The sequence below is a fragment of the Silurus aristotelis genome, assembly GCF_946808225.1.
Source record: "Silurus aristotelis genome assembly, chromosome: 8".
Classification (NCBI taxonomy): Eukaryota; Metazoa; Chordata; class Actinopteri; order Siluriformes; family Siluridae; genus Silurus; species Silurus aristotelis.
Genome location: NC_139581.1, coordinates 4,781,655 through 4,805,493, shown reverse-complemented (window position 1 = coordinate 4,805,493; position 23,839 = coordinate 4,781,655). Strand labels below are relative to the sequence as shown.

General features: G+C 39.6%; 1 protein-coding gene across 1 annotated transcript in view; it reads right to left on the bottom strand.

Annotated features, from left to right (window-relative positions):
- Window positions 1–23,839, bottom strand: part of LOC310729515 (telomerase protein component 1-like) — a 50,641-nt gene that overhangs the window by 17,990 nt on the left and 8,812 nt on the right. The window contains exons 6-30 of the mRNA XM_083547721.1: window positions 20,630–20,761; window positions 20,437–20,508; window positions 18,420–18,541; window positions 18,048–18,205; window positions 17,617–17,726; window positions 17,192–17,270; window positions 15,296–15,488; window positions 14,332–14,548; window positions 13,932–14,084; window positions 11,811–11,882; window positions 11,591–11,721; window positions 10,532–10,603; window positions 9,018–9,164; window positions 7,651–7,942; window positions 7,171–7,292; window positions 5,727–5,840; window positions 5,353–5,470; window positions 4,523–4,711; window positions 4,237–4,424; window positions 3,977–4,118; window positions 2,977–3,156; window positions 2,752–2,844; window positions 1,464–1,596; window positions 1,122–1,281; window positions 56–189 (exon numbers count right to left, since the gene is read on the bottom strand). Coding sequence (XP_083403847.1) covers window positions 56–189; window positions 1,122–1,281; window positions 1,464–1,596; window positions 2,752–2,844; window positions 2,977–3,156; window positions 3,977–4,118; window positions 4,237–4,424; window positions 4,523–4,711; window positions 5,353–5,470; window positions 5,727–5,840; window positions 7,171–7,292; window positions 7,651–7,942; window positions 9,018–9,164; window positions 10,532–10,603; window positions 11,591–11,721; window positions 11,811–11,882; window positions 13,932–14,084; window positions 14,332–14,548; window positions 15,296–15,488; window positions 17,192–17,270; window positions 17,617–17,726; window positions 18,048–18,205; window positions 18,420–18,541; window positions 20,437–20,508; window positions 20,630–20,761 — 3,523 coding nt within the window. The remainder of the gene's footprint in view (window positions 1–55; window positions 190–1,121; window positions 1,282–1,463; window positions 1,597–2,751; window positions 2,845–2,976; window positions 3,157–3,976; window positions 4,119–4,236; window positions 4,425–4,522; window positions 4,712–5,352; window positions 5,471–5,726; window positions 5,841–7,170; window positions 7,293–7,650; window positions 7,943–9,017; window positions 9,165–10,531; window positions 10,604–11,590; window positions 11,722–11,810; window positions 11,883–13,931; window positions 14,085–14,331; window positions 14,549–15,295; window positions 15,489–17,191; window positions 17,271–17,616; window positions 17,727–18,047; window positions 18,206–18,419; window positions 18,542–20,436; window positions 20,509–20,629; window positions 20,762–23,839) is intronic.

Genomic DNA, 23,839 nt, shown 5'->3' with positions numbered 1-23,839 from the left:
TATTATGATCATTTTTATTAGGTTGTGAAAACTTTAATATAAAAAGCTCTCGTACCTGCGAGAATCATGTGCGCTCTGCTTCTGTCGTCCGGATCAGAGAGGTAAAGTCGCTCAAACGCCAATTTCACATCTGGATTAGTGAGAACCGAGGACGGATCCGGATCCACAAACAGAGACGACCCGATCAGACTGCGGCGAAACAGTACAGACCTTCAAGAACCTTAAGACTCTTCAAAAAATGGGTTTTTATACGGTTTACTGTTTTATACGGTTTACGGTTTATTAATTAAGAAGGACAAATGACAAAGCGTACATCTAGATAGAAAGACATCCAGACATCCAGACAGACAGAAATCCAGACAGACAAACAGACAGACAGACAGACATCCAGACAGACAAACAGACAGTATACATGTTCAGAGAGACATCTAAGCATAGTGGCATTACAATAGACAGATAGATGCTTAAACAAACATCCAGATAGAAAGATTAGGTTCAAAATGTTATTTTTAAAGCTTCATTGACTAAGTGCTCTTTGCATAACAAATAAATATTTAAATTAAAATAGCGTATTTTATAAATCTATTTTCAGGGTTCTACATAGAACCATCAAAGGTGAAGAGCCTGTAGTCTTATGATAAAAATGCTAATAGGAACATTATAGTAAATATATAACATTATAATAAATTATAGTACTTTGTATTTAATACTGAACATTCGAAGGCTAAAACTTTTGTACTTTTACTCAAGTGAAAGTTTAAAGAGACACTTTGATTAATTCTGAAGTCATATTTTACTTCGCATATCTCGATAATTACGGCTTCTCATCATCCTTCAAAGCTTCTACTGCGAATTGTTTCTGAATTCACTCTGAAACACTCAGGGTTTTATGTAGAACCTTCATGGGTTCCATCAAAGGAACAACCAAAGAACCGTACACGGTTCTAGATCTCCTAAGAGTGCAGAGAAACGGTTCTTATGATAACTATAATAAAGATAATTGTAATTCAGGGTTTTGATTCATCAGAACAGTGTTGTACAGGGTTCTGTCAGAGCGCTACTACAAGATCATACCCTGTTTTATTTGATTTCTTACTCAGAACCTTATCACGACATGTTACCTCTGTAGACCTCGAGCCAACTGGGAGAACGTGGCCATGGGCACTCTGGTTTTAGGGTTCCTGGCAAGTTTCATCACTTCCTGCCAGGTCAGCGGGGTGTGTGTGGAGCTCAGATCAGTGCACAGGTTCAACAGGAAGTGTAGATCGCTGTCTTTCAGACCTGTTTTTAGGGACAAGTGACAAACAGCATGTTTTTAGTGGCAATTTAGTGCCTCTTTCTGGTTTAAAAGACAGAACAATCAGAATCACATCCATAAGTGCTTCTTAAACCATTGTTTATTAGGTATTAGTGATGAATCTGGTGATGATGATGATGATGATGGTGATGATGGTCCACCTTACCAGTAGAGCTGACCGCCAGAGCAGCCAGGGTCCAGTTGAGTCCGGTTCTTAGGTACTGAGACTGCAGCCTGATCAGACCATGCTGAATGAGCTCATCCAGAGACTCCGGGAGACACTTCAGGTTCTCAGTCATCTGGATCGTGATTTGAAATTGGAAAAAGAAACATCAAGATTATTCTGGAAAGTGATGTTTCCTATTACAAACCAATTACAAGCATGTTCATACAATTCATTATAGCAATGATGACATCATCTTTTTAAGGTTTCTTCCTCATGCCACCTCAGAGAGTTTTTCCTTGATAAAAAAATCCTAAATGGATACACACTTTTATACAACTTTATCTCTGTAAATCTTTAAACCATCGTTATTAAACATGCGCTACAAATAAAACTGGTTTGAATCGATGATGATGATGATAATGATGATGATGATGATGACGACGTCACAGTAATAACCAATATCAATAGAAAGGATCACTATTGCTTCCTGCATCCTTTCATGCTCTATACGTTGGTCATTTTACATTTACATTCACAGCAATGAATGACTTTCTAGCGTTATAAATATTTATTATATTAATAGATTTTCACTGCCACTGCATTGGACATACAACTGTACATATGCGTTATATATACATTTTTACAGTATATTTATGGCAGTTTGGCAGACCCCCTTATCCAGAATGTCTTAAAACTGAGCAGTTGAGAGATAAAAGGTCTTGGTGACCTTGTGAAAAATCAAAAATCCAATGCGTTAACCACTATGCTAAATTGATCACTTTCTCTGGCTCCTGTTAGAGGAAACAAATCACTCAATGAAAGTTATTGGTTCACAGGAGATTTCTGTTAAGATGGAAATCCACTATCTGTCCCCTAATAAAAGCCTGGCTGGAGGATGTGATGTTTTTCATGAAGGGCTCAGTGAAACCAATTTTGTCATAGTTTCTTATATAACCTGTAGGAACTACAAAGCAGTTCCTTATGATGTGTTTTTTTTTCCCTCCTCAGTTCAGTGTTTCTTCTTATTGTTTATGATGTAATATCTGTACCACAGTGTGGATGTGTTGTTATATTCCTTTATCTCCACTGTTGTTCTGATATGTATGGGCTCATTTCTTGAGGAAGTGTGACGACATGAATGTTACACTGGTTTTCTTACAGCGCTTATTGTACTTGTGTACTATAAAACCTAAAGGAGTTTTTTTTACCTCATGGTTCTTCAGGGGTTTTTGTGCTTATGTATGAGTATAGTGGAAAAGTGCTCAATGAACAGAAACAAGCATGTCACCTTTTCAAACGATGCATAGTTCCTGAGTTCCTCACAAGCCAAGTGGAGATACAGTGGACTCACAGCTCCCTTCTTCATCAGCAGAGTCTGGAGCTGTAGATACACAAGTGTCAGTATACACACACACACACACACACACACACACACACACACACACACACACACACACATCACGACACCACATACCTTAATGTACTTGTATTTATATAGAAAGTCATATCAGACCTGGTTATTAAATGCAGAGTCGCTCAGTTTCTTCCCGTACACGCTCAGCTCCTTCTGGACGATCTCTCTCCGGTCCGGCAGCATTAACGGCCCCAGCGGAAACAACACACAGCTTTTGTTTTCGCTTATAATGCTGCGGAGCGGTGAGTCTAAATACATGCTCAGGACCAGGCATACACCCTGAGAAATGATGAGAAATATATATGGGACATATTTTTGTGTGTAATATTGCTTTAAATACGTCTCTTTAATGTACAAATATCTGATGAATTCATATTTAACATTCAGGGAAGGAGTCTCCAGTGTCAGTGCTTTGTAGCAGTCAGAGGTAAAGCTGCCTTCAGGACAGAGGAGTTACATTGTGGTTACTTGGTTAGATGACCTCCTATGAACTTTAAAAGGAGCTGATGCAGGAAAGACACGGCATGTTTATAACTACTATGACGACTATTATAACAACTCGCTTGGCTTAATTTTATTTTATTTCAAAAAATGGTCACTGTGCACAAATTGCTGTGGTTTTAACAGCCTAAAGATCCACAAAGCTACCGTACAAATCAAGATTTTTGAGGATGGATTTGGACTTTAATTAATATTGAAATAAAATCAGGTAAATCAACAATGATGAACGTGTAATGAATAGAGAGTCGGTGCTGAGGATGAGGTTCCCCGTTTGACTCTGGTTCCTTTGAAGGTTTCTTTCTCATGATATCTCAAGGGGTTTTTTCCTTGCCACAGTCACCACTGGCTCACTCATTAGGGATAAACTTACAATTATAAGTAATAAACCTATATGCATTAAACTAAAAATTTTAATAATGACCATTGTTAAAATTGCTCTACAAATAAAACTGAATTGAATTGAGTGTAAAATTAAACTAAATGTTGGCATGCTATAGGAAAGTAATCCATAATCAAAGAAGCGCTGCTTCAGCACAAATCCAGCTGTTCATTGTTTTATTATATACGCATAAAATCCTAAAATAATATTTTCACACACCTTAGGAATGTGTTGTGGGATCCATTCGGAAACTCTTTGCCCGCGGGCATCGTGCACCAGGTCCGCTCCATCGATGAGTAACGCCAGAGATCGGCCTTTCTTCACCTCCTTCAGGTGTGTGAGTAACTCGGACAGCAAATCTCTGTTCATACACACCACATAATGTCAAGAGTGTGTAGTTATTTTTCATCCCACTTCCAGATTCTACAAAATGAGACAAACCGCACATTCTCCTCATGTGTAAGTAAATGTCACTTCACCTGTAAGGTGTGTTAGAAGGAAGCTCCTCCTCCTGCTGCTTTCTCTTTCTCAGCCACTGGACCAAGCAGCGTAGGAGGGGCTCAACCCCAGAAGCTGATTGGCTAGCGGCTGTGGAATAGGATATGACATCACACATGGGCACTTTCTTTATCTTGTCTGGAGTTTGGAGTTTGTGAGCCAACGCAGCCTAAATGAGAGAGAGAAAGTAAGAGAAAGAGACCTGACTGTGTCTGTGTTTCTATCAGTCACCGTACGCAATAAATAAAACAAAACCGGTTTTGTTACCATGAAAGTCGTTTTGCCGACCCCGGCCCCGCCCTCTACCAGCAGAACTCCGCCTTTCCTCTGACATTCCTCGATTCTGTCTTTTGCCTTTGAAAGCGGCTTCGCTCTGCCGCAAAACTGCCGGCGCTGGGCGTCCTGGTGGACTTCCTGTTCTGTAATCTCTGCTGTCAGATCTGCCTCGTCTGATTCCTGAGCATCAGAGAAAAGAGACACTAAAAAATTGAACACGGAAGATGGTAAAATTGCAGCGGCCGTCTGATCATACAGCTGCTTATTTTGAGTGAAAAGAGGCATGGCCTCTGTGTCCACTAATTTCAATTAGGGAGGTGTGGCCTTGTTCGTTTCTGTTAAGGAGACTTGTGTCTTAATTTCAGAGAAGGAGGTGTGGCCTGTGTGTCTTAATTTCAGCCAAGGAGGTGTGGCCAGTGTGTCTTATTTTCAGCGAAGGAGGCATGGCCTGTGTGTGTGTCTTAATTTCAGCAAAGGGGGCATGGCCTGTGTGTCTTAATTTCAGTAAAGGAGGTGTGGCCTGTGTGTCTTCATTTCAGTGAAGGAGGTGTGGCCTGTGAGTCTACAATTCATTGAAGGAGGCGTGGCCTCTGGGTTTGGTATTTTAGTTATGAAGTGTGACGTTTGTAACTGTCACTCTGATTAAGCTGTGTGGCCTCTGTGTCTTAATTTCTGTTAAGAAGGTCTGGCCTTTGTGTCTGTTTATTTCAATTAAGGAGGCGTGGCCTTTGACAGTCAATCTAGAAAAGGGATGTGGTTGTAGTAAATCAATGAATTAATTAAATGTCTATTTTTTTTTATTTTTTATTTTGATGCCTGACCTCCACAAAAAGCTTCTGTATGGCAGACCAGAGATCCTCAGTCACAGCCTTCGCAAAATCTTCCAGAGCCTTCACGTACGCTTTTCCGTCTACGACTCCGCCCCACTCACACGGGTAACTGCACATACAGAGGAAAGAAGCTCATTTACATAAAACATCATTCCCAACATAGAACTTTTAATCAGTCTCTAATAATAACTAATAATAACTCCTAAAGCAGGAATATTCCTGTCTGACTTTTGCCCTTATATAATATGAATACATTTATCTTCTACACTTACTTATAATAATGGTTTCTTTGAGACTAAAATTTAAATGAGAATACATTTATATTTTATTAATGCACTAATCAGAATATATCGTACACTACTCACTTTCGCGACACTCTGAAATCTTTGTTTCTGATCCATTCCTTCAGTTTATCCATTTTTGCTGCAGTTTCCTCGGATTCAGCTGCAAAGTCGCCTCTCCAAACTTCAGGCACTGAGCTAAACAAACATTTATGAACAAAGAAGAGCTTTTTAATCTAACAACAATAAAAACAAGTGACCAGAAAACAATTAGAGCAAGAGATGTACTCTCTGTCTCAATCACAGTGAAGGTGGTATGGCCTTCTGTCGCCTCAGTGTCTATTAATTACAGTGAAGTGGGCGTCGCCTCAGTGTCTGTTAATTACAGTGAAGTGGGTGTCGCCTAAGTGTCTATTATTTACAGTGAAGTGGGCGTCGCCTCAGTGTCTATTAATTACAGTGAAGTGGGCGTCGCCTTAGTGTCTATTGATTACAGTGAAGTGGGCATCGCCTCAGTGTCTATTAATTACAGTGAAGTGGGCGTCGCCTCAGTGTCTGTTAATTACAGTAAAGTGGGCGTCGCCTCAGTGTCTGTTAATTACAGTGAAGTGGGCGTCGCCTTAGTGTCTATTAATTACAGTGAAGTGGGCGTCACCTCAGTTTCTATTAAAAACAGTGAAGTGGGCGTCACCTCAGTGTCTATTAATTACAGTGAAGTGGGTGTCGCCTCAGTGCCTATTACTTACAGTAAAGTGGGTGTCGCCTTAGTGTCTATTACTTACAGTGAAGTGGGCATCGCCTAAGTGTTTATTAATTACAGTGAAATGAGAATCGCCTAAGTGTCTATTGATTACAGTGAAGTGGGCGTCGCCTCAGTGTCTATTAATTACAGTGAAGTGGGCGTCGCCTCAGTTTCTATTAAAAACAGTGAAGTGGGCATCACCTCAGTGTCTAATAATTACAGTGAAGTGGGTGTCGCCTCAGTGTCTATTAATTACAGTAAAGTGGGCGTTGCCTTAGTGTCTATTGATTACAGTGAAGTGGGCGTCGCTCAGTGTCTATTAATTACAGTGAAATGGGCGTCGCCTCAGTGTCTATTAATTACAGTGAAGTGGGCGTCACCTCAGTGTCTATTATTTACAGTGAAGTGGGTGTCACCTTAGTGTTTATTAAAAACAGTGAAGTGGGTGTCGCCTGTGTCTATTAATTACAGTAAAGTGGGCGTTGCCTTAGTGTCTATTAATTACAGTGAAGTGGGCGTCGCTCAGTGTCTAATAATTACAGTGAAATGGGCGTCGCCTCAGTGTCTATTAATTACAGTGAAGTGGGCGTCACCTCAGTGTCTATTATTTACAGTGAAGTGGGTGTCGCCTTAGTGTCTATTAATTACAGTGAAGTGGGCCTCTGTCTGTTAATTATATTTACTACTGTGTGACCTCTGTGTCTGTAAATTACAGTAACACCATAAAACAAAGTTCTGTTTCTGGTGAGGGTTAGAAGGTTAGCAGATTAAACTGTGAGTTTTTACCTGAGAAACTGAGGAGATCTGAAGTAGAAGAACATGCGGCTGTGAGCCGATTCAGGAAACACGGCCTGAAACTGACGAATCTCCATCTCTGTGACCGACAAACCGCCAGGAGCCGACTTCAGCTGACACACAGAAATATAATCAAGCTATAAATTTTTCCTACATCAAATTAATAATAATAAAAAAAAAATCTCTATAATAATTGTACTAAAATCTATAAACATTCTTAACTATTTATCTGTTTATGCACAAGTTATATTTTTGAAGTATTATTAACAAACAAACAAATAACTGCAAACAAAAAAGAAAGAAAGAAAGAAAGAAAGAAAGAAAGAAAGAAAGAAAGAAAGAAAGAAAGAAAGAAAGAAAGAAAGAAAGAAAGAAAGAAAGAAAGAAAGAAAGAAAGAAAGAAAGAAAGAAAGTCTTCAGAAATCATTACTGGATGTTATAAACAAAGATGATGTATTGTTCAGTTCTCACCCAGCTGTACTGAGGCAGGTCAGGCAGCGAGGGCCGAGGCGGCACCAGGCCGTATCTCTCTCCCAGAATTCCCAGCAGCACTTGGGAGCGACAGACCTCCTGGAGGCAGATCTCGGCAGCACGTGCTGATTCGGCCTCGGTCACGCCCCATCGCAGGTCCACTTCCTGCAGCTGGAGGCAGAAGGGAGCCGCTCGCCGGCGTAACTCCGGGAAAACACTGCGCACCAGGACGTCTCGTTCACCGTGCATGTCTCTGAACGTAGACGAGATGAAGACACGCACGCTGCGCCACCTGACACCAGGAACACAGAGACGTCATGCCGGTGATGTTTTACTGTGTAATTAACTTTCTACTAAATATTAACTAAATATCCATCAGTGATCAGGTATTGACCTCAACAACCATGGAACTGTCATGAATGGACCTGCTGTGCTGAGGATGAGGATGGGTTCACTTTGGAGTCTGGTTCCTCTCAGGGTTTCTTCCTCATATCATCTCAGGGATGTTTTTCTTGTTTAGCCAAAGTCACCACTGACTTACTCATTAGGGATAAACTTATAGGAACTAATTTAAAACTGCTTAGGAAAAATATCCTTCGTTTAAATAAAAAATTACGAATTTGAAGTGAAATGATTATATAAAATAAAATTAGCTTAATAATTACTTATTATATCTTATCTTCATCTTATTTTGTTATTTTATTATAATTTAATTAAATATAATTGTAAAATGTATTGAAAAAATTTGTACCAAAATAAACTATTAAAACTGATGGCTTAAAAATAAAATTATATATATATATAAAAAAAAAAATTATATATATATATATATATATATATATATATATATATATATCATTAAATATCATTTAATATCATTAAATTGCAAAAATGAGTAATAGTAATTAATTAATCAACAAAAACAAAGAATTAAAAGGAAATTTTTTTAGAAATGGAATAATTTATTTTTTCATAAATATTTTATTTAGTTTGGTGTTATTTTTGTAATAAAATTAAATTAAAATTTTTCCCCTTTTTAAAAAATAGCTTTTTTCTTATGTGAATATAAAATATTTAGAGCCTTATCATCGATCATCATCTGCTTTCAGATTTTTCCCCCCCTTTTTTATTTATTTGTGTTATGCACCACTCTTTCCTTTTTAATTTTTTTTTCAAATTACATATTTTTATGACTTACTGCTTTAAAATAATCCTCTCATCTTTTTCCAATTATTTGTTTTTATTAGTATCATATTTTAGCTTTACTTGGGTTTTTTTTGGTCACACATTTTAACAGATATAATAAGCAACATATTTTTCCAGAACATCAGATCATTAATTGTTAATAATGTTGATTGTGACGGTACCTGAGTTTAGGAACTGCAGGCAGGGGCATGATGTCAGCAGTTTTTTCCTGTTTTGCAGTAGATCCTGTTGGAGGAGGAATCTTGTGCAGTTTGTCCATTTGCTCCACGTGATCCAAAAGTCTTGAGGAACCGCACTCAGAAATAAAACTGCAGGAAAATGTTTAATTATCGACTCTGCAGGGAAAAATATAAACAGTGTGCAACATGTATATAACAATATACAACTATATATATATATATATATATTTTTTTTTTTACATTGAAAAAAATTAATAAAAAAATTTTAATCCACGGAAAAAAACATTTTTTATCGCTAAACAACTAAACATTTGTTTTGCTGATTAAAGTTCTGGTCCGGTTCAATTTCGGTTTAGGTTACAGGGGAAGAAATGCAAAACATAAAACTGCTTCTTGTTGGGTTTTTTTTTTTTTTTTTTTTTTTTTATCAACGCAGTTTATTATTATTAACAATTGTGATCATCAACCTTTGAAGAGTTAACATTTTTAAAACAATTAAAAAAAATGCCTGCCTGGTTAAATAATATGTAAAATAATATTTAATATATAATTTTAATATATAAAATGCAATACAGTTTTATTATATTGATTAAATTGAGTAATCAATTAAATTGACAAAAATTAAATTAATAAAATAAAATAAAATAAATGGGAAAATTTTATTAAATAGTTTACATTTGTTAGACCCCATTTGGGTAATACAGATGTGTATGCATGTGTGTGTGTGTTTACTGTATATTTACATATTTAATTGTCTAAAGCTATAATCTACTGAACTGCTCTATTTATTTGAGCAAACTTTAACAAATGTCTTTATTCCGGGGTTTTTCCGGTTTCACAAACTTCAAGCCAAAAAACTGAACCCCATAACATTAGACCAATGAAATTGCAGAACGGGTTCAGGTGAACCAATGAAACTCTTTATATTAAATCAGATGCGCTCCCACTGAATCGGGCCGCACCACATCATGAATATGGATGAGGTTCCTCTGACGTTTGACCTGCCGCTCACTCGGACTGTCTACAGGAAATGTGAATCATTCGTCACGCTGAAAACAACCGGGCATGAAAACACACTTCACCTGTGTTCTGAGCTGCACGGCATCGGGAGAAAAGCTTCACCGATGGTGATTTTTAAACGCACGACGATGCCAAAAGATAAACTCCCGAGATAAATAGTTTTGAAAGGAAGGAGGAACACAGTAAACAATGACTTTCTTGGTAGGCTACTGTTTAGATACAAGCCGTGTAACAGACACTGTCTTTCATTAAAGCCTGTGTAAAGTTCATTAGTTTCAATGTAGGAACCTGCGGCTTATAGACAATATAGACAAAATAAAAATCTTTGTAAAATTCAGTGGGTGGGGCTTATATGTGGGTGCGCTTAATAGTCCGGAAATTACGGTAGCATTTTTCTAGATTCTTGCTAGAACACATAAATCTATACTTGTACATGTAGCATGCAATCATCATCACTCATCAATATTATGTCTTACCTGAGGATTTGCTCACTGAAGCCGTACAACTTCACTGATTTCGGATCATCTGAGGAGTCCGTGGAAGCATTTCTGAATGTAAAATCAAATCAAGAAGAGAATAAATACAGATAATAGATAACAGATAATACGTCCTGAATAAACAAAAAATTATACACGTGAAAATGAAGTCAAGATGGAACAAAGGAGGTGGTTGTGAAGGACAATCAGAGCAATCAATTTGTTCTCACCATCACCTGGTCTTTTTCCTACCTCCTTTAAAGTAACACTCATTAAAAAAAGAGCTGAACCTGCAGCATTCCTGGAATGGAGCCATATGTAAATGTGGATTGTGGCTCTTTAATGAAAATCACACTATAAATAAGTCATATCTATAGACATTTTCCCCAGAAAACCCAGTAGCAACCCTTCCACAACCCGAAAGAGGGGCATAGATTTCCCCCACCCCCACCCCCAAACTAATTTCAAGAAATACCTAAAATCTTTAGGTCCTCAAAATAATTATAATTTTTTTCCTTTTTTGTTAAAAAGCATTTATTTCTAATAATAATATAATATTTAATAATATAATATGTATTACAATATTTAGTAAGTAAATAAATGTTTTTCTTAATGTTATGTTTAGTATAAAGCAGAGAAAAGATGATGATGGTCATGTGATCAGGAATGTTCACATCACTGACTCCCTCTGTCTCATCCACGTTAACCCCAGACTTCTTGTTGCCTTCTGCGCTCCTCATTGTGAGCTTCATAATCTATCCTACGCCTGTGGTGTGTAAAAGCCAGGAAATTATTCACTAGTTTTTCAATAGATTAAAAAAAGCCACACAATGACAGGAAATCGGTTGATGTGCTGAAAACGGCGCAAAGTGAGAACAAAATATTGACATTTCACCAAATAGATTTAAAATAAAGTAAGGAGCCTGTTTTGGAAATGTAAGAAGTAGAAAGTAAAGATATTTGTGTAAAACATTTAATAAATGAAAGTAGAAGTTTGTCTGAAAATAAATAGTGAAGTAAAAAACTGATACCAGAAAAATGTACTTTGTTACTTCTCACCTCCGCGTGTCATCGAGTGAAATGTTTACCAATAACGGTTTACTGATGCAGGCCTTCCGAAATCTTTCAATGGACGTCAACGCCGTCATACTATCAGACATGTAGTCCTCCAGAAAGATGATGTTATTTACCTAAAGGACAAAAAAAAAAACCCATTACAGATGCAAACATGATATAAAAAATTCAAAAATTCATTATTGATAGGGTATCATATCGAAACCTTTGTTTTCTCCTCAAGAAGCTTGGAGAAGAAGTTGTCTGGCTGCACCTTCTGAGACGAATCTTCAAATTCCTGACAGAGAGAAAAGACACAGAGTGTCATCGAATGCAGTCAGAATGAACCTGAACGTGAAGAACAATAGCAGAACATGCTGCGCTTCTGATTCTGACTCGATGTCCTGCAACGACCAAAAGGAAACGTTCTAAAATGTTCAACATGCTTCATATATACAGTGCATCAGCAAAGTATTCACAGTGCTTCACTTTATTCAGATTTTATGTTACAGCTTTATTCCGAAATGTAAATACCTCATAATGACAATGTGAAAGAAGTTTGTTTGAAATCTTTGCAAATTTATTCTAAATAAAAAACAAAAGAAATCTCATGGACATAAGTATTCACTGCCTTTGCCATTACACTCAAAATTAAGCTCCTGTTTCCACTGATCATCTTTGAGATGTTTCTACAACTTGATTGGAGTCCACCTGTGTCAGTTGATTAGACATGATTTGGAAAGGCACACACCTGTCTATATGAGGTCCAAAGAATTGTCTGTAGACCTTTGAGACAGGATTGTATTGAGGTATAGATCTGGGGATATGGACAGAAAAAATTCTGCAGCATTGAAGGTCCCAATGAGCACAGTGGACTCCATCATCTGTTAATAGAAAAAGTTTGGAACCACCGGGACTCTTTCTAGAGTGGAAGAAACTAAGCAATAGGGGAGAGAAGGGCCTTAGCCAGGAAGATGACCAAGAACCCGATGGTCACTCTGAAAAAGCTCCAGTGTTTATATGTGGAGAGAGGAAAACCTTCAAGAAGAACAACCAACTCTGCAGCACTTCACGAATCAAGCCTGTATGGAAGAGTGACAAGATGGAAGCCACTCCTCAGTAAAAGGCACATGACAGCCCTTCTAGAGTTTGCCAAAAGGCACCTGAAGGATTCTGAAACAATGAGAAAAAAAGATTGAACTATTCGGCTTTAATGCAAAGCGTCATGTCTGAAGGAAACCAGGCATTGCTCATCACCTGGCCAATATTATACCTACAGTGAAGCATGGTGATGGTAGCATCATGCTGTGGGGATGTTTTTCAGCTGCAGGAACTGTGAGACAAGTCAGGATTAAGGGAAAGATGAATGTAGCACAGTACAGAGACAAACTTGATGAAAACCTGCTCCAGAGCACTCTGGACCTCAGACTGGGGGGACGGTACATCTTTCAACAAGACAACGACCCTAAGCACACAGCCAAGATAACAAAGGAGTGGCTACCGGACGACTCTGTGAATGTCCTTGAGTGGCCCAGCCAAAGTCCAGATGTGAACCTGATTGAACATCTCTGGAGAGATCTGAAAACAGCTGTGTACTTCCCAGAGCAGAAGTTCCGAAAAGAAGAATAAGAGAAACTGCCCAAAAAACAGGTGTGCCAAGCTTGTAGCATCAAACTTAAAAAGACTGTAATTGGTGCCAAAGGAGCTTCAACAAAGTGTTGAGCAAAAACTGTGAATACTTATGTACACGTGATTTTTTTTTTTTTTTTTACGTTGTCATTATGGGGTATTGTTTGAAAGAAAAGAAAAAATACTGAATTTAATCTATTTTGGAATAAGGCTGCAACATAACAAAATGTGGATAAAGTGAAGCGCTGTGAATACTTTACAGATGCACTGTATGTTTCCACACGGACAGTTTTAATTGCCGGATGTGTGCATCATGGTGGATTTTTGTGCTTGATTTTATATATATATATATACACACACACACACACAACATGCCAAACGTTTGCAGACACATGGTCAAAAGTATGGTATGTGGTTTTTTAGCATCGCATTCCACATTTAGTCCCAATTTGCTTTTATAATAACCTCCATTCTTCTGGAAAGGTGTTCCACAATGTTTTGGAGTGTGCTTGTGGAGTTTCATTTAGACACAAGGGTGTTAGTAAAACCAGTATTTGTGAAAGAACAAATACTGTTTGGGAACAGTTTGGGAAAGAACCACAAATTGCTGGGAAAGTCCCAGTACTACTGTCTATATAGTGTAGTTCTTGGCGAAGAGAACGCAAGGTAAAAAAAAAGATGCAAAAATTTTTAAATATAAAGAAATAGACAGACTGACCTCGATCAGCTTCGCCACACTTCTCACGTTCTCCAAAAGCCCACCAGACCCAACCTGGATTTCCTGCAAGCCGTCTTCGTCTGCCAGGACGAACTGTGTGTGCTCGCTGCAGTAGCGGATCATCATAGCCAGGAGCAATGACACCTCCATCAACTAAAAACACAGAATGAGTCATGTGATCTCTCTTCTCAACCTCCTTATCATCTAAATAATACGTGTGTTTGACTAAACAAGTACACGAAACAAGACAGCTGATGAATTATAAAAACGAGGGTCCACAGAAGTACATGATTTATGTGTTTTGAATGTTTCAGTCTATGCATGGCTTTGTGCTTTGGATGAGGTAATTCCTGTGGGCCATGGTATTAACTTCTGTACTGTCCTCCTTAGGTTTCCTTACCGAAGGCGAAAGGTTTGTGTTCTCCGCGCTTCCGTCTAAAGTCTCAGGTGGGAGGCAAAAATCAGTGCCTTTCATTCCCGTAGTTGAAGTAAAGGACATGAAGAAGATGAGTGTGTGTCCTGACAAAGGAGGGATGTTGTGCTTGCAGGAGATCTGTATGGCATTTTCCAGGGCTTCACCGTAACGCTGCAGCAGCTTCAGACTTATGGTTTCCAGTCTGAGCAAAACGGAAAAAGAGAATGAGACAATTATTTTTTCATGCTTCATCAGGTGTTCACTTTAACTCCTAATTCAACTGAAGGGAATTTCTAATGTTAATCCTATACAATTATGTGCCTCCTACTTTGTGGTAACAATCCAATCAAACATGGTTGGAAACGTCAGTTGTCCCAATACTTTTGTCATTATAGTGCACAATGAATTTACTTGGCCAAAAGCGTTTGTACAAATAACCTGCAGTAGGCATTGACAAAAATAGACACAGACAGACAGACAGACAGACAGACAGACAGACAGACAGATAGATGTGAAGTGCAGAAACGCAAGTGTGTGTAGTGCAAATAGTCCAAGCATTCACATATTAGAAACGAGTTTATTAGACAGACAGCACAGGTAAGACGTTTTGGAGACAAAGGTGAGAGCGGTGTGATTGAGATGGTTTGGACATGTACAGAGGAGGACATGGGGTACTTCAGTAGGAGAATGCTGAGAATGGAGCCACCAGGAAGAGAAGAAAAGAGGAAGGAAAGGAAGGAGGTTTATGGATGTGGTGAGAGAGAACATGCAGGTGGTTGGATTAAAAGAGACAGACGTAGAGAACAGAGTGATATGGAGACGGATGATCTGCTGTGGTGACCCCTACAGGTAGCAGCGAGAAGAAGAAGAGGATGAAGTATAGCAAAGAAATCACCCCTCTAACTACAGCACAAATTACAATAAAAAAACAGACAGATTTTATTCAGACCTGGTTTTCAGTTGCGTTCGGATATTTGAGTTGTAGACCCCACGGATGAAAGGAACCCGCAGCGTAGTGCGGAGCCTCTGACGATTCGCCGTCGACCAATCGACAGATCTATAGCTCCTGCCCTTCGGGATCTTTTTCAAAATCTTGCGCAGGACTTCCTTTCTGCTGGTCTTCACGTTTACACCACCACAGACTGAAGAAGAACAAAGCACAGTCATTATTCGAAAGGTCCTTTAGGAGACAAAGTGATGAAAATATGACCTGAAGAAATGTATTAAAAAATACATGTGAAGTGATTGATGTGTGACACTAAAATTGCACCAGAGATGAGAATCGAGTTGATCAAATGTGAATTCAAGTGAATTGTAAGTGACTGGGCTGCATATTTATTTATCATTTAAAAATAAATCCAAAGAACTATTCAATTATTTTTTTATTATAATTTATGTAAATTAATGAAATTAAAATGAGTTCTTTTCTGGCATGAACTTTAATGAATATTCCAATACAATAGCATAAAAAATTATTATGCCCATTTATTAGTTAACATACTGTATTTTCTTCTAAAATTAAATAATTAAAAAAAAAGTGATAAACAGCGATTCAGTGATGATTTTATTAAAATCAGTATCAGAATACTTTATTGATCCCATAGAGAAATTGTTTGGTTGCAGTTGCTCACAGTAAAAGATCAAAGTAACGTTTAAAGTAAAAATGAAAAATCTTCTTCTTTTTCTTCTTTCGGCTTCTCCCATTAGGGGGAACAGCGAATCATCAGCTCCACAAAAGCCCCCACCCCCCCCTTCCCTCACCACATCCATGAACCTCCTCCTTGGCCTTCCTCTTTTCCTAATTCCTGGCAGCTCCATCCTCAGCATTCTCCTACTGATATACCCCATGTCCCTCCTCTGCACATGTCCAAACCATCTCAATCAAACCTTCCTCACCTTGTCTCCAAAACATCCTACATGTGCTGTCCCTCTAAACAACTTGTTTCTAATCCTGTCCATCTTCGTCACTCCCAACAAAAACCTCAACATCTTCGGCTCTGCTACCTCCAGCTCCACCTCCTGTCTTTTACTTAATGCCAATTGTCTCTAAACCATACAACATCTCAAGTCTCACCACAGTCCTATAAACTTTCCCTTTCACTCTCACAGATACTCTTCTATCACAAATCACTCCTGTCACTCTTCTCCACCCACTCCCCCCTGCCTGCACTCTTTTCTTCACTTCTCTAACACTTTCTCCATTACTTTACACTGTTGACCCCAGGTACCTGAACTCCTCCACCTTCTCCACCTCTTCTCCCTGCAACCGCACCCCTCCACTGCCCACCCTCTCATTCACACACATGTACTCTGTCTTACTCCTACTGACTTTTATTCCCCTTCTCTCCAGCACATATCTCCACCTCTCCAGACTCTTCTCAGCCTGCTCACTACTCTCACCACAAATCACAATATCATCAGCAAACATCATAGTCCATGGAGACTCCTGTCTGACCTCATCCATCAACCTGTCCATCACCACTGCAAACAGGAAAGGGTTTAGAGCTGATCCTTGATGCAGTTAAAGTGAAAATAAAATTAATATAATATAAACAAATAAACATATTAAGGTGTATATTAAGTGTAGCACCAGTGAGGGAGAGATGGAAGAAAAGTCAGACTACAATAATAATAGTTTTAAAAGTTGATGCACATATAATTAATTATTATTACTGCACTGAAATTAATGCACATAATTGGCCAAGGTATTAGAATATATATATATATATATATATATATATATATATATATATATATATATATATATATATATATATATATATATATAGTGTGGCATGAAAATATCTTCAGGACATTTCCTGTAGAATGAGATTGTACTTTTTACCTGATGAGCTCAGCCCCAGGATGACTTTATACGCTGACAGGAAGCGGAAGGGGAACTGACGGCTCTGGATCACTGCAGACTAAAACCACACACACACACACACACACACACACACACACACACACACACACACACACACACACACACACACACACACACACACACATTAACGTGTCAGAGGTAGATGAACTGGGAATAGTGCATAAAAACAATCAATTATTAAAATAAAAAATTCTGAAAAAGAGTGGGAGAGTGGGGAAAGGGAGATATAGGTAAGGAATGAGAGCAGGAAAGGGAGAGGAATGAGATAGAAGAAGAAGGAAAGTAAAGAAAGGCGAGGGTGGGTGGGAGTGAAAAGAGAGGGATGGAGAGGGTGGGAAGGAAAGAGAGGGGGAAGAAGAGAGAGTGGGGAAAAAGAGAGAGACCTTTGAGTTAAGTCGTTTGAGGATCTTGTCGTGGTGTTTGTTGCTGATGCCCTGCGTAATCATGTTTCTCAGGTTCCTCAGCATGGCCATGAAGGGCAGTGAATTATTATCTACAAACACACAGTGCATTTCAAATCAGGCCTGAAGTCTGGATTGGGATCAGGAAGTGATGATTCGTTTTCTGGAACAGCCGCTCTGACAGCAGTGAAGCTAAAGATCACATGTTTACATTAACACACACGTGGCATATTGTTCATTACTGTTTCAGCTCATTCACAGGGACGTGTATGGTGGATCCGTTACAGAATATAAATCTCTGATATTTCTGCTGTAACGTACGTGTAAAACAGGAACGAAGTGGTTCAGTATCAAACTGATAGGAAATGATGATATATAAGACGAATAATATAAAAAAGGTGGATTATTTAGACCTATGAGCTTCTCCCAGGTCTCTGCTTTGTTTCCTTCCTGACTCAGTCGCGTCTCCCACGTCTCCGGCTGCTTCAGTCTCATCCTCTGATTGGCTCTTTCACTCTGCCACACCCCACTGAGCCCACTGCGCCAAAACGCCCTCACATCTGTCGGGTACCTGTACACACACACACACACACACACACACACACACACACACACACACACACACACACACACACACACACACACACACACACAAACAGAGCATTTATACACATCCTTCACTTTACACATTTACACAGTTCCTTCCTCAACATCAAAAATGATTTCTGTGGAAACTTGGGTTTCTACTTTGGTTTACCTCTGACTTACAGCACTACAGGACATACCGTTTCCCGAGGATGCTCATGACGAGCTCGGCCGGTTCTTTAATGTGGAGGCGTTTAATCAGTTTCTTCATGTTGAAATAGTTCTCTTTTTTATCTGATGAAACACGCTGAGTTGACTCCACCTAAAGCCACACACCCACACACCCACACCCACACACGTCAACCAACAAACCAGACACCTAACCCAGATATACTAATTGTGGCTCTTTAATATAAAAAAAAAATAAATATGACATACAGAACTTTAATTTATTTTCAATTATAAAAATGTAGTCAAAGACCAAACTTAAAAGGTATTAAAGCCCCACTTAAGGTTATTAATTGTAGTAAACCAGGTGACAAAACAGCTGGAGACTTTTGCAGATTTTTAAAGAGTCAGATCTCAAAAGGGTCCCTATGTTGTAAAAGACGGCTCTAAGGATTACAGGCCGATGCCTCTAACCTTCCACTTCATGGACACCCTGGAGAGACTTCTCCTCAAACAGCTATGTACCATGGTCAACTCACATGCAGACCCCAGAGTTGAAGAAGATGCCATCATCTACCTGCTAAACTGTAAACACCTGGATAAACCAGAGAGTACTGGGAGGGTCTTTGATTTCTCCTGTGCTTTTGACACCATCATAAAGAGCTCATTGTGGACTTTTGGAATTTAAACAGCAGGAGACACTCTCCTATCTACATCAGTGGAACTGCAGTAGAACTGGTCTCCAGCTTTTAGTTCTTGGCAGTCCAAATCTCTGAGGATCTGTCCTTGGACCTGAACACTTCAGCTCTGGTTAGAAAGGCACAACAGCATATGTATTTCTTGAGTAGTCTAAAGAAAGCTCATCTGTCCCCATGGATTCTAACAAGTCCTTTCCTTTACCAACAGCGAAGGACTTGAGCGAGTCTGACGAGGGTCAAAATGTGACGTCTGACGACTGTCTCAGAGCATCTCCAAAGCTGCAGCTCTTGTGGGATGTTCACAGTCTTCAGTGTTTATTATCTATCAAAAGTGTTTCAAGGAAGGAACAGTGGTAAACTGGTGACTGGACAGCTGAGGCTCATTGAAGCACATGGGGAGAGAAGGGCGGTCCGTGTGATCCGATCCAACAGACGAGCTCCTGCAGCTCAAATTGGTGAAGAAGTAAATGCTGTTAATGTTTGATGGACCAGGACAGTTTTGGCATCAGAAGGGGGACCAACACAGTATTAGGCAGGTGGTCATAATGTTATGCCTGATCAGTGAAAATATAACTGTTGTTATATTAAAGTTATTGGTGTGTCTTTATGAATGTATTTATTACAGTAATACTTGCTTATAAATAACTACAAATGGGGCTAAAATTCTTTATAAACATGATATATAAATATCGAATTCAACCATCAACTCTAATACAGAGCCCAGATATATCAGTGTATGTTTCTAGGTTCTTTTCTCTAACACATGCCGAGACTCGCTCTATTTACAAGAAGGTACTTGATTCATCTCCCAGAGTTCCTGCCACTTCTGGAATGTGTTCTGGAAGTCTTCTTTTTCGAAGTGTGTCACCTTCTGTGATTTGTGCTGGATCTCCGCAATGGTGTCAAAATGTCGACTTTGAGCCAGATCTTCATCTCCAGGAAGAGAAAGAAGTCTGCAGGAGTAGGGTGGGTGCGCGAGTGAGATCATGTTGTTTCCGGCAAGAAACATGACAGTGCACATAGTCGTCATTCTAACATGCTGTCCATGATAAAATCCCAGACGTGGTAACACCCGTGGTCAGTGTATCACCAGTTGCACAGCTCCCAATGTACACTGATGCTCCCTGTGACTGTGCGTGTTAGCATCAGTTAGCGTGTTTCAAAACTAGTCTTGAAACCTTTTGATATCACTCGAAACTTTTGTTTTTCTAAGATCTCTAAGAAAGCAGTAATGTCCGTTTGATTTAATGGCATGGAGAAGTGTACGAGGAAGTAATAAACAACACTGACAAAACAAAACAGAGTAAACGTCCTCTCAGACTTTAGAAAAGGACGTAAGGCAAACACGCACATATGTCTTGAGAGCATGAGGGTCTGCTGCAACAATCCTCGCCCATTTGCTCCATTCCTTGAGAGACACCTCCTGCACACGCGCACACACACACACACACACACACAAGACTTTAATATTCATATATATATTTACGTATATGTGTGTGTGTGTGTGTGTGTGTGTGTGTGTGTGTGTGTGTGTGTATAAATACCTTGCGTTTTTTCTTGCTGTATTTACAGCGGTGTTTGCGAGTGTTGTACTTGGCCAGCTGATACTCGCTGAACTGCTTGAATTTGTCAGCCAAAGCTTTTTTCAGGCACGAGGGCAGAGAAGTGCTAAAACACTGACACAACAAAAACCACATGAAATGAAACATAACTATGTTCACACCTGCTGTATTGTATAAGCCGTCCAGCTGGGGGGGGATGGGGTGTTTGACCTCTGATAGCTATATACGATATCGTTCACTTCATACCATCATCATTTTCTATAGTCTAATACATATCCATAGATTATATACTACAGTGTGACTATATAAATTCAATACTGTTATATTACACTCATAATGATATGAATTGCATAACATTCGATTTATTATCTATCTATCTATAGATACAATATATATATATATATATATATATATATATATATATATATATATATATATATATATATATATATATATATATATATAGCTTTGTTACAGAGTCGGGTTTTAGAGCGTTGCTCAAGAGCGGCAGCCTGGTGTGTGTGTTATATATATATATATATATATATATACACAAAATATATAAATTAATTATTTTGAAGTTTTTAATACTCTGGTCATCATGAGCATGGACAAATATAGATGCTATAGGATGTTAAATATGTATAATCTGTATTTTAACTGTGTTGATGCACCTGTTATATAGCCGGGTTAGCCGCTAGCATAGCTGCTCATTAGTACGGCTGCTCGGGCTAAACGTGTTACTAGTTTTTCCATCTGTAACATTTGTACAATGGTGTTAAGTAACTACTGTGATGGTTCATTATTGATTGTATTAAGCATCTGTTTCTTGATAATTCAGTGCAATATGCAGTATGTTGTCTCAGCTACTTATTAAGAGTTAAGACTAATTCTTCTGTATGGTGTCTGTTGTACCAGTTGGCTAATGTTCATGCATGTCATGTTATGGTTTTCTAATGTGTTAAACAGTTGTTTCTTTATTTCATTCCTAGAAACTACTTTGCACACATGACCCTGTGTGTAATGTTATTCTTGCGAAATTAATGGCTAAACTCTATCTGATGACTCAAACTCCCTGACCAGAGTTCTGCGGCGGTCAATAACACAATCACCAGTAATAGCGGATAATCCGCAACAAATGGTCCTTCGAGCCGGATTAATTGAATACCGCAGAGATGTCATCAGAGGAACAAGCAGCCTTGGTCTCCTATGCTGAAGCACTGAATAGGCCCTCCAGGCAGCGCCGCACACCCAAGCATCTTGAGGATTATCTTATTGACTGTAGCCACCGACGGGGCAGTTCCTCACAGCCTGCAGTAGATGCGTCTGAGGATCAGCGAGGAGCTGCAGCAGCAGTGAGCATGACTAGTCAAATGTAAACATCTTCCAGACAGGATGGGCATCCAACTACAAGCCCTATGGACTTAATGTCGATAAGTTCTCTGAGGGAATTACTTAAGTCTCTGTCTGATAAGGAAAGGGACGATTTCGCTGACACGGCTACGCTGCAGAGACAGCTTAAGCACTACGAACAACGGCGGAGAAGGCGAAATGAACTGATGGAGCATATCACATCGTTTCTGAGGGAAGAAGGTGAGGAGGATCAAGGTGTAAATCTTGCCATGTCACCTACCCGATCACCTCCAGAAAGGTCACTATGCTCGCCCTTATCATCAAGGCATCCTTCTTCCCCACAATCACCAAATAATGAGCTGCAGGTGAGGTGGAGGACTCAAATCCTAACTTCGTACCTATACAGCCAGCCAGCACATTTCCCAGATATACACCGGTTTCGTCAGCTGGTCTGCATTCTCTTTCGCCTGAACAGCAGCATGCTACAGGAGGAGGGACTGTACCGCTAATGCGTACCGAGCAGCAGGATGTTTGTCAACGTGCCTTACGTTCATTCACCAGCTGCACTCTCTTTACAAGGGCATGTCACAGCTCCAGTCCTAGCCACCCCTTGCATACAGCCTCTCAGCCAGACTTTAAAAAACCCAGGATATTCGATGCCTCATCGCCCTGTGCATGCTGCGCCTAAGCCAAAGATTCCAGACATTGTCAACGACAGTGAGAAGGACTTTGCTAACCTAAAACTAGCATTTGAGAACCTCCTTGAACCTTATGCAGAGCTGGATGAGAAATATAAGTACCACATTTTGCTGGAACATCTCAAACTACCTGAAGCCCAGATGATTGGCCAATCCTGTCGCCACCATCCATATCCCTACTCAGCAGCTATGCAGGCTCTTCAACTGCAATACGGCCAGCCCCATCATTTGGCACAAAGTGAGATTGCAGCAATCCTAACCGCACCAGAGGTAAAACCAAATGATGCATGCAGCTTTCAGGGTTTCGTGCTTCCACCTCCTAGTGAGTATGCTGTTGTCATTGGAGGGTCCTAGAGGCATGGAGCTAAACTGCTGCTCACATGTGGATCGTCTGCTTAGTACGCTGCCCAAGTTCTTAAGAGATGGCTTCATAGAGTACCTCCAGCTACAAGGAAAGCTTAACTCCCCTAGAATAAATCCATACAACCTACAGGACTTTGCAGGATGGCTTCAGGTCAAGGCTCAGCAACAAAGACTCTCTAGTAAGTTAGTGCAACGCTATCAGTACGAGAGATCTGTAAGCACTAAGGAGAAGAGTGGAGCAAAATTTAAAGGCCAGAGTACAGCGTTGTATCATGGTACAGCATCCCCAGAGGTCAAAGCCTCTTCCACTCCACAGGTATTATGTAAAAAGGCCACACCCAGGGTCAACTGCCTTTTCTGTGGTAGCAAAGAACACTACATCACTCGATGCAGCAGTATTAAAGAGCAGTCAGAGGCGGACCTTAGAAAGTGGATTTCAGATGGCAAGCACTGCTGGAGATGTGCTCGTTTGCACACACCTGAGGCTTGCAATCTAAAGAAACCCTGCAGTGATTGTGGCGAGATTCACCTCCAGGTACTTAATGGTGTGGCTCAAAGTCACAAAACCAATACATCATCAGTTACCTCTGAGAGCCGTGTCTACCTCTTACCCTCTATTTCATCAGGCAGAGTGCTTTTGAAAGTAGTACCAGTGCTGCTGCACCACAAATCAAAGACGGTGGAGACTTATGCCATATTGGATGATGGAGCACAGGGCACCATGATTCTACCCACTGCTGTCCAGCAGCTTCAGCTGCATTGCAAACATGAGACTCTA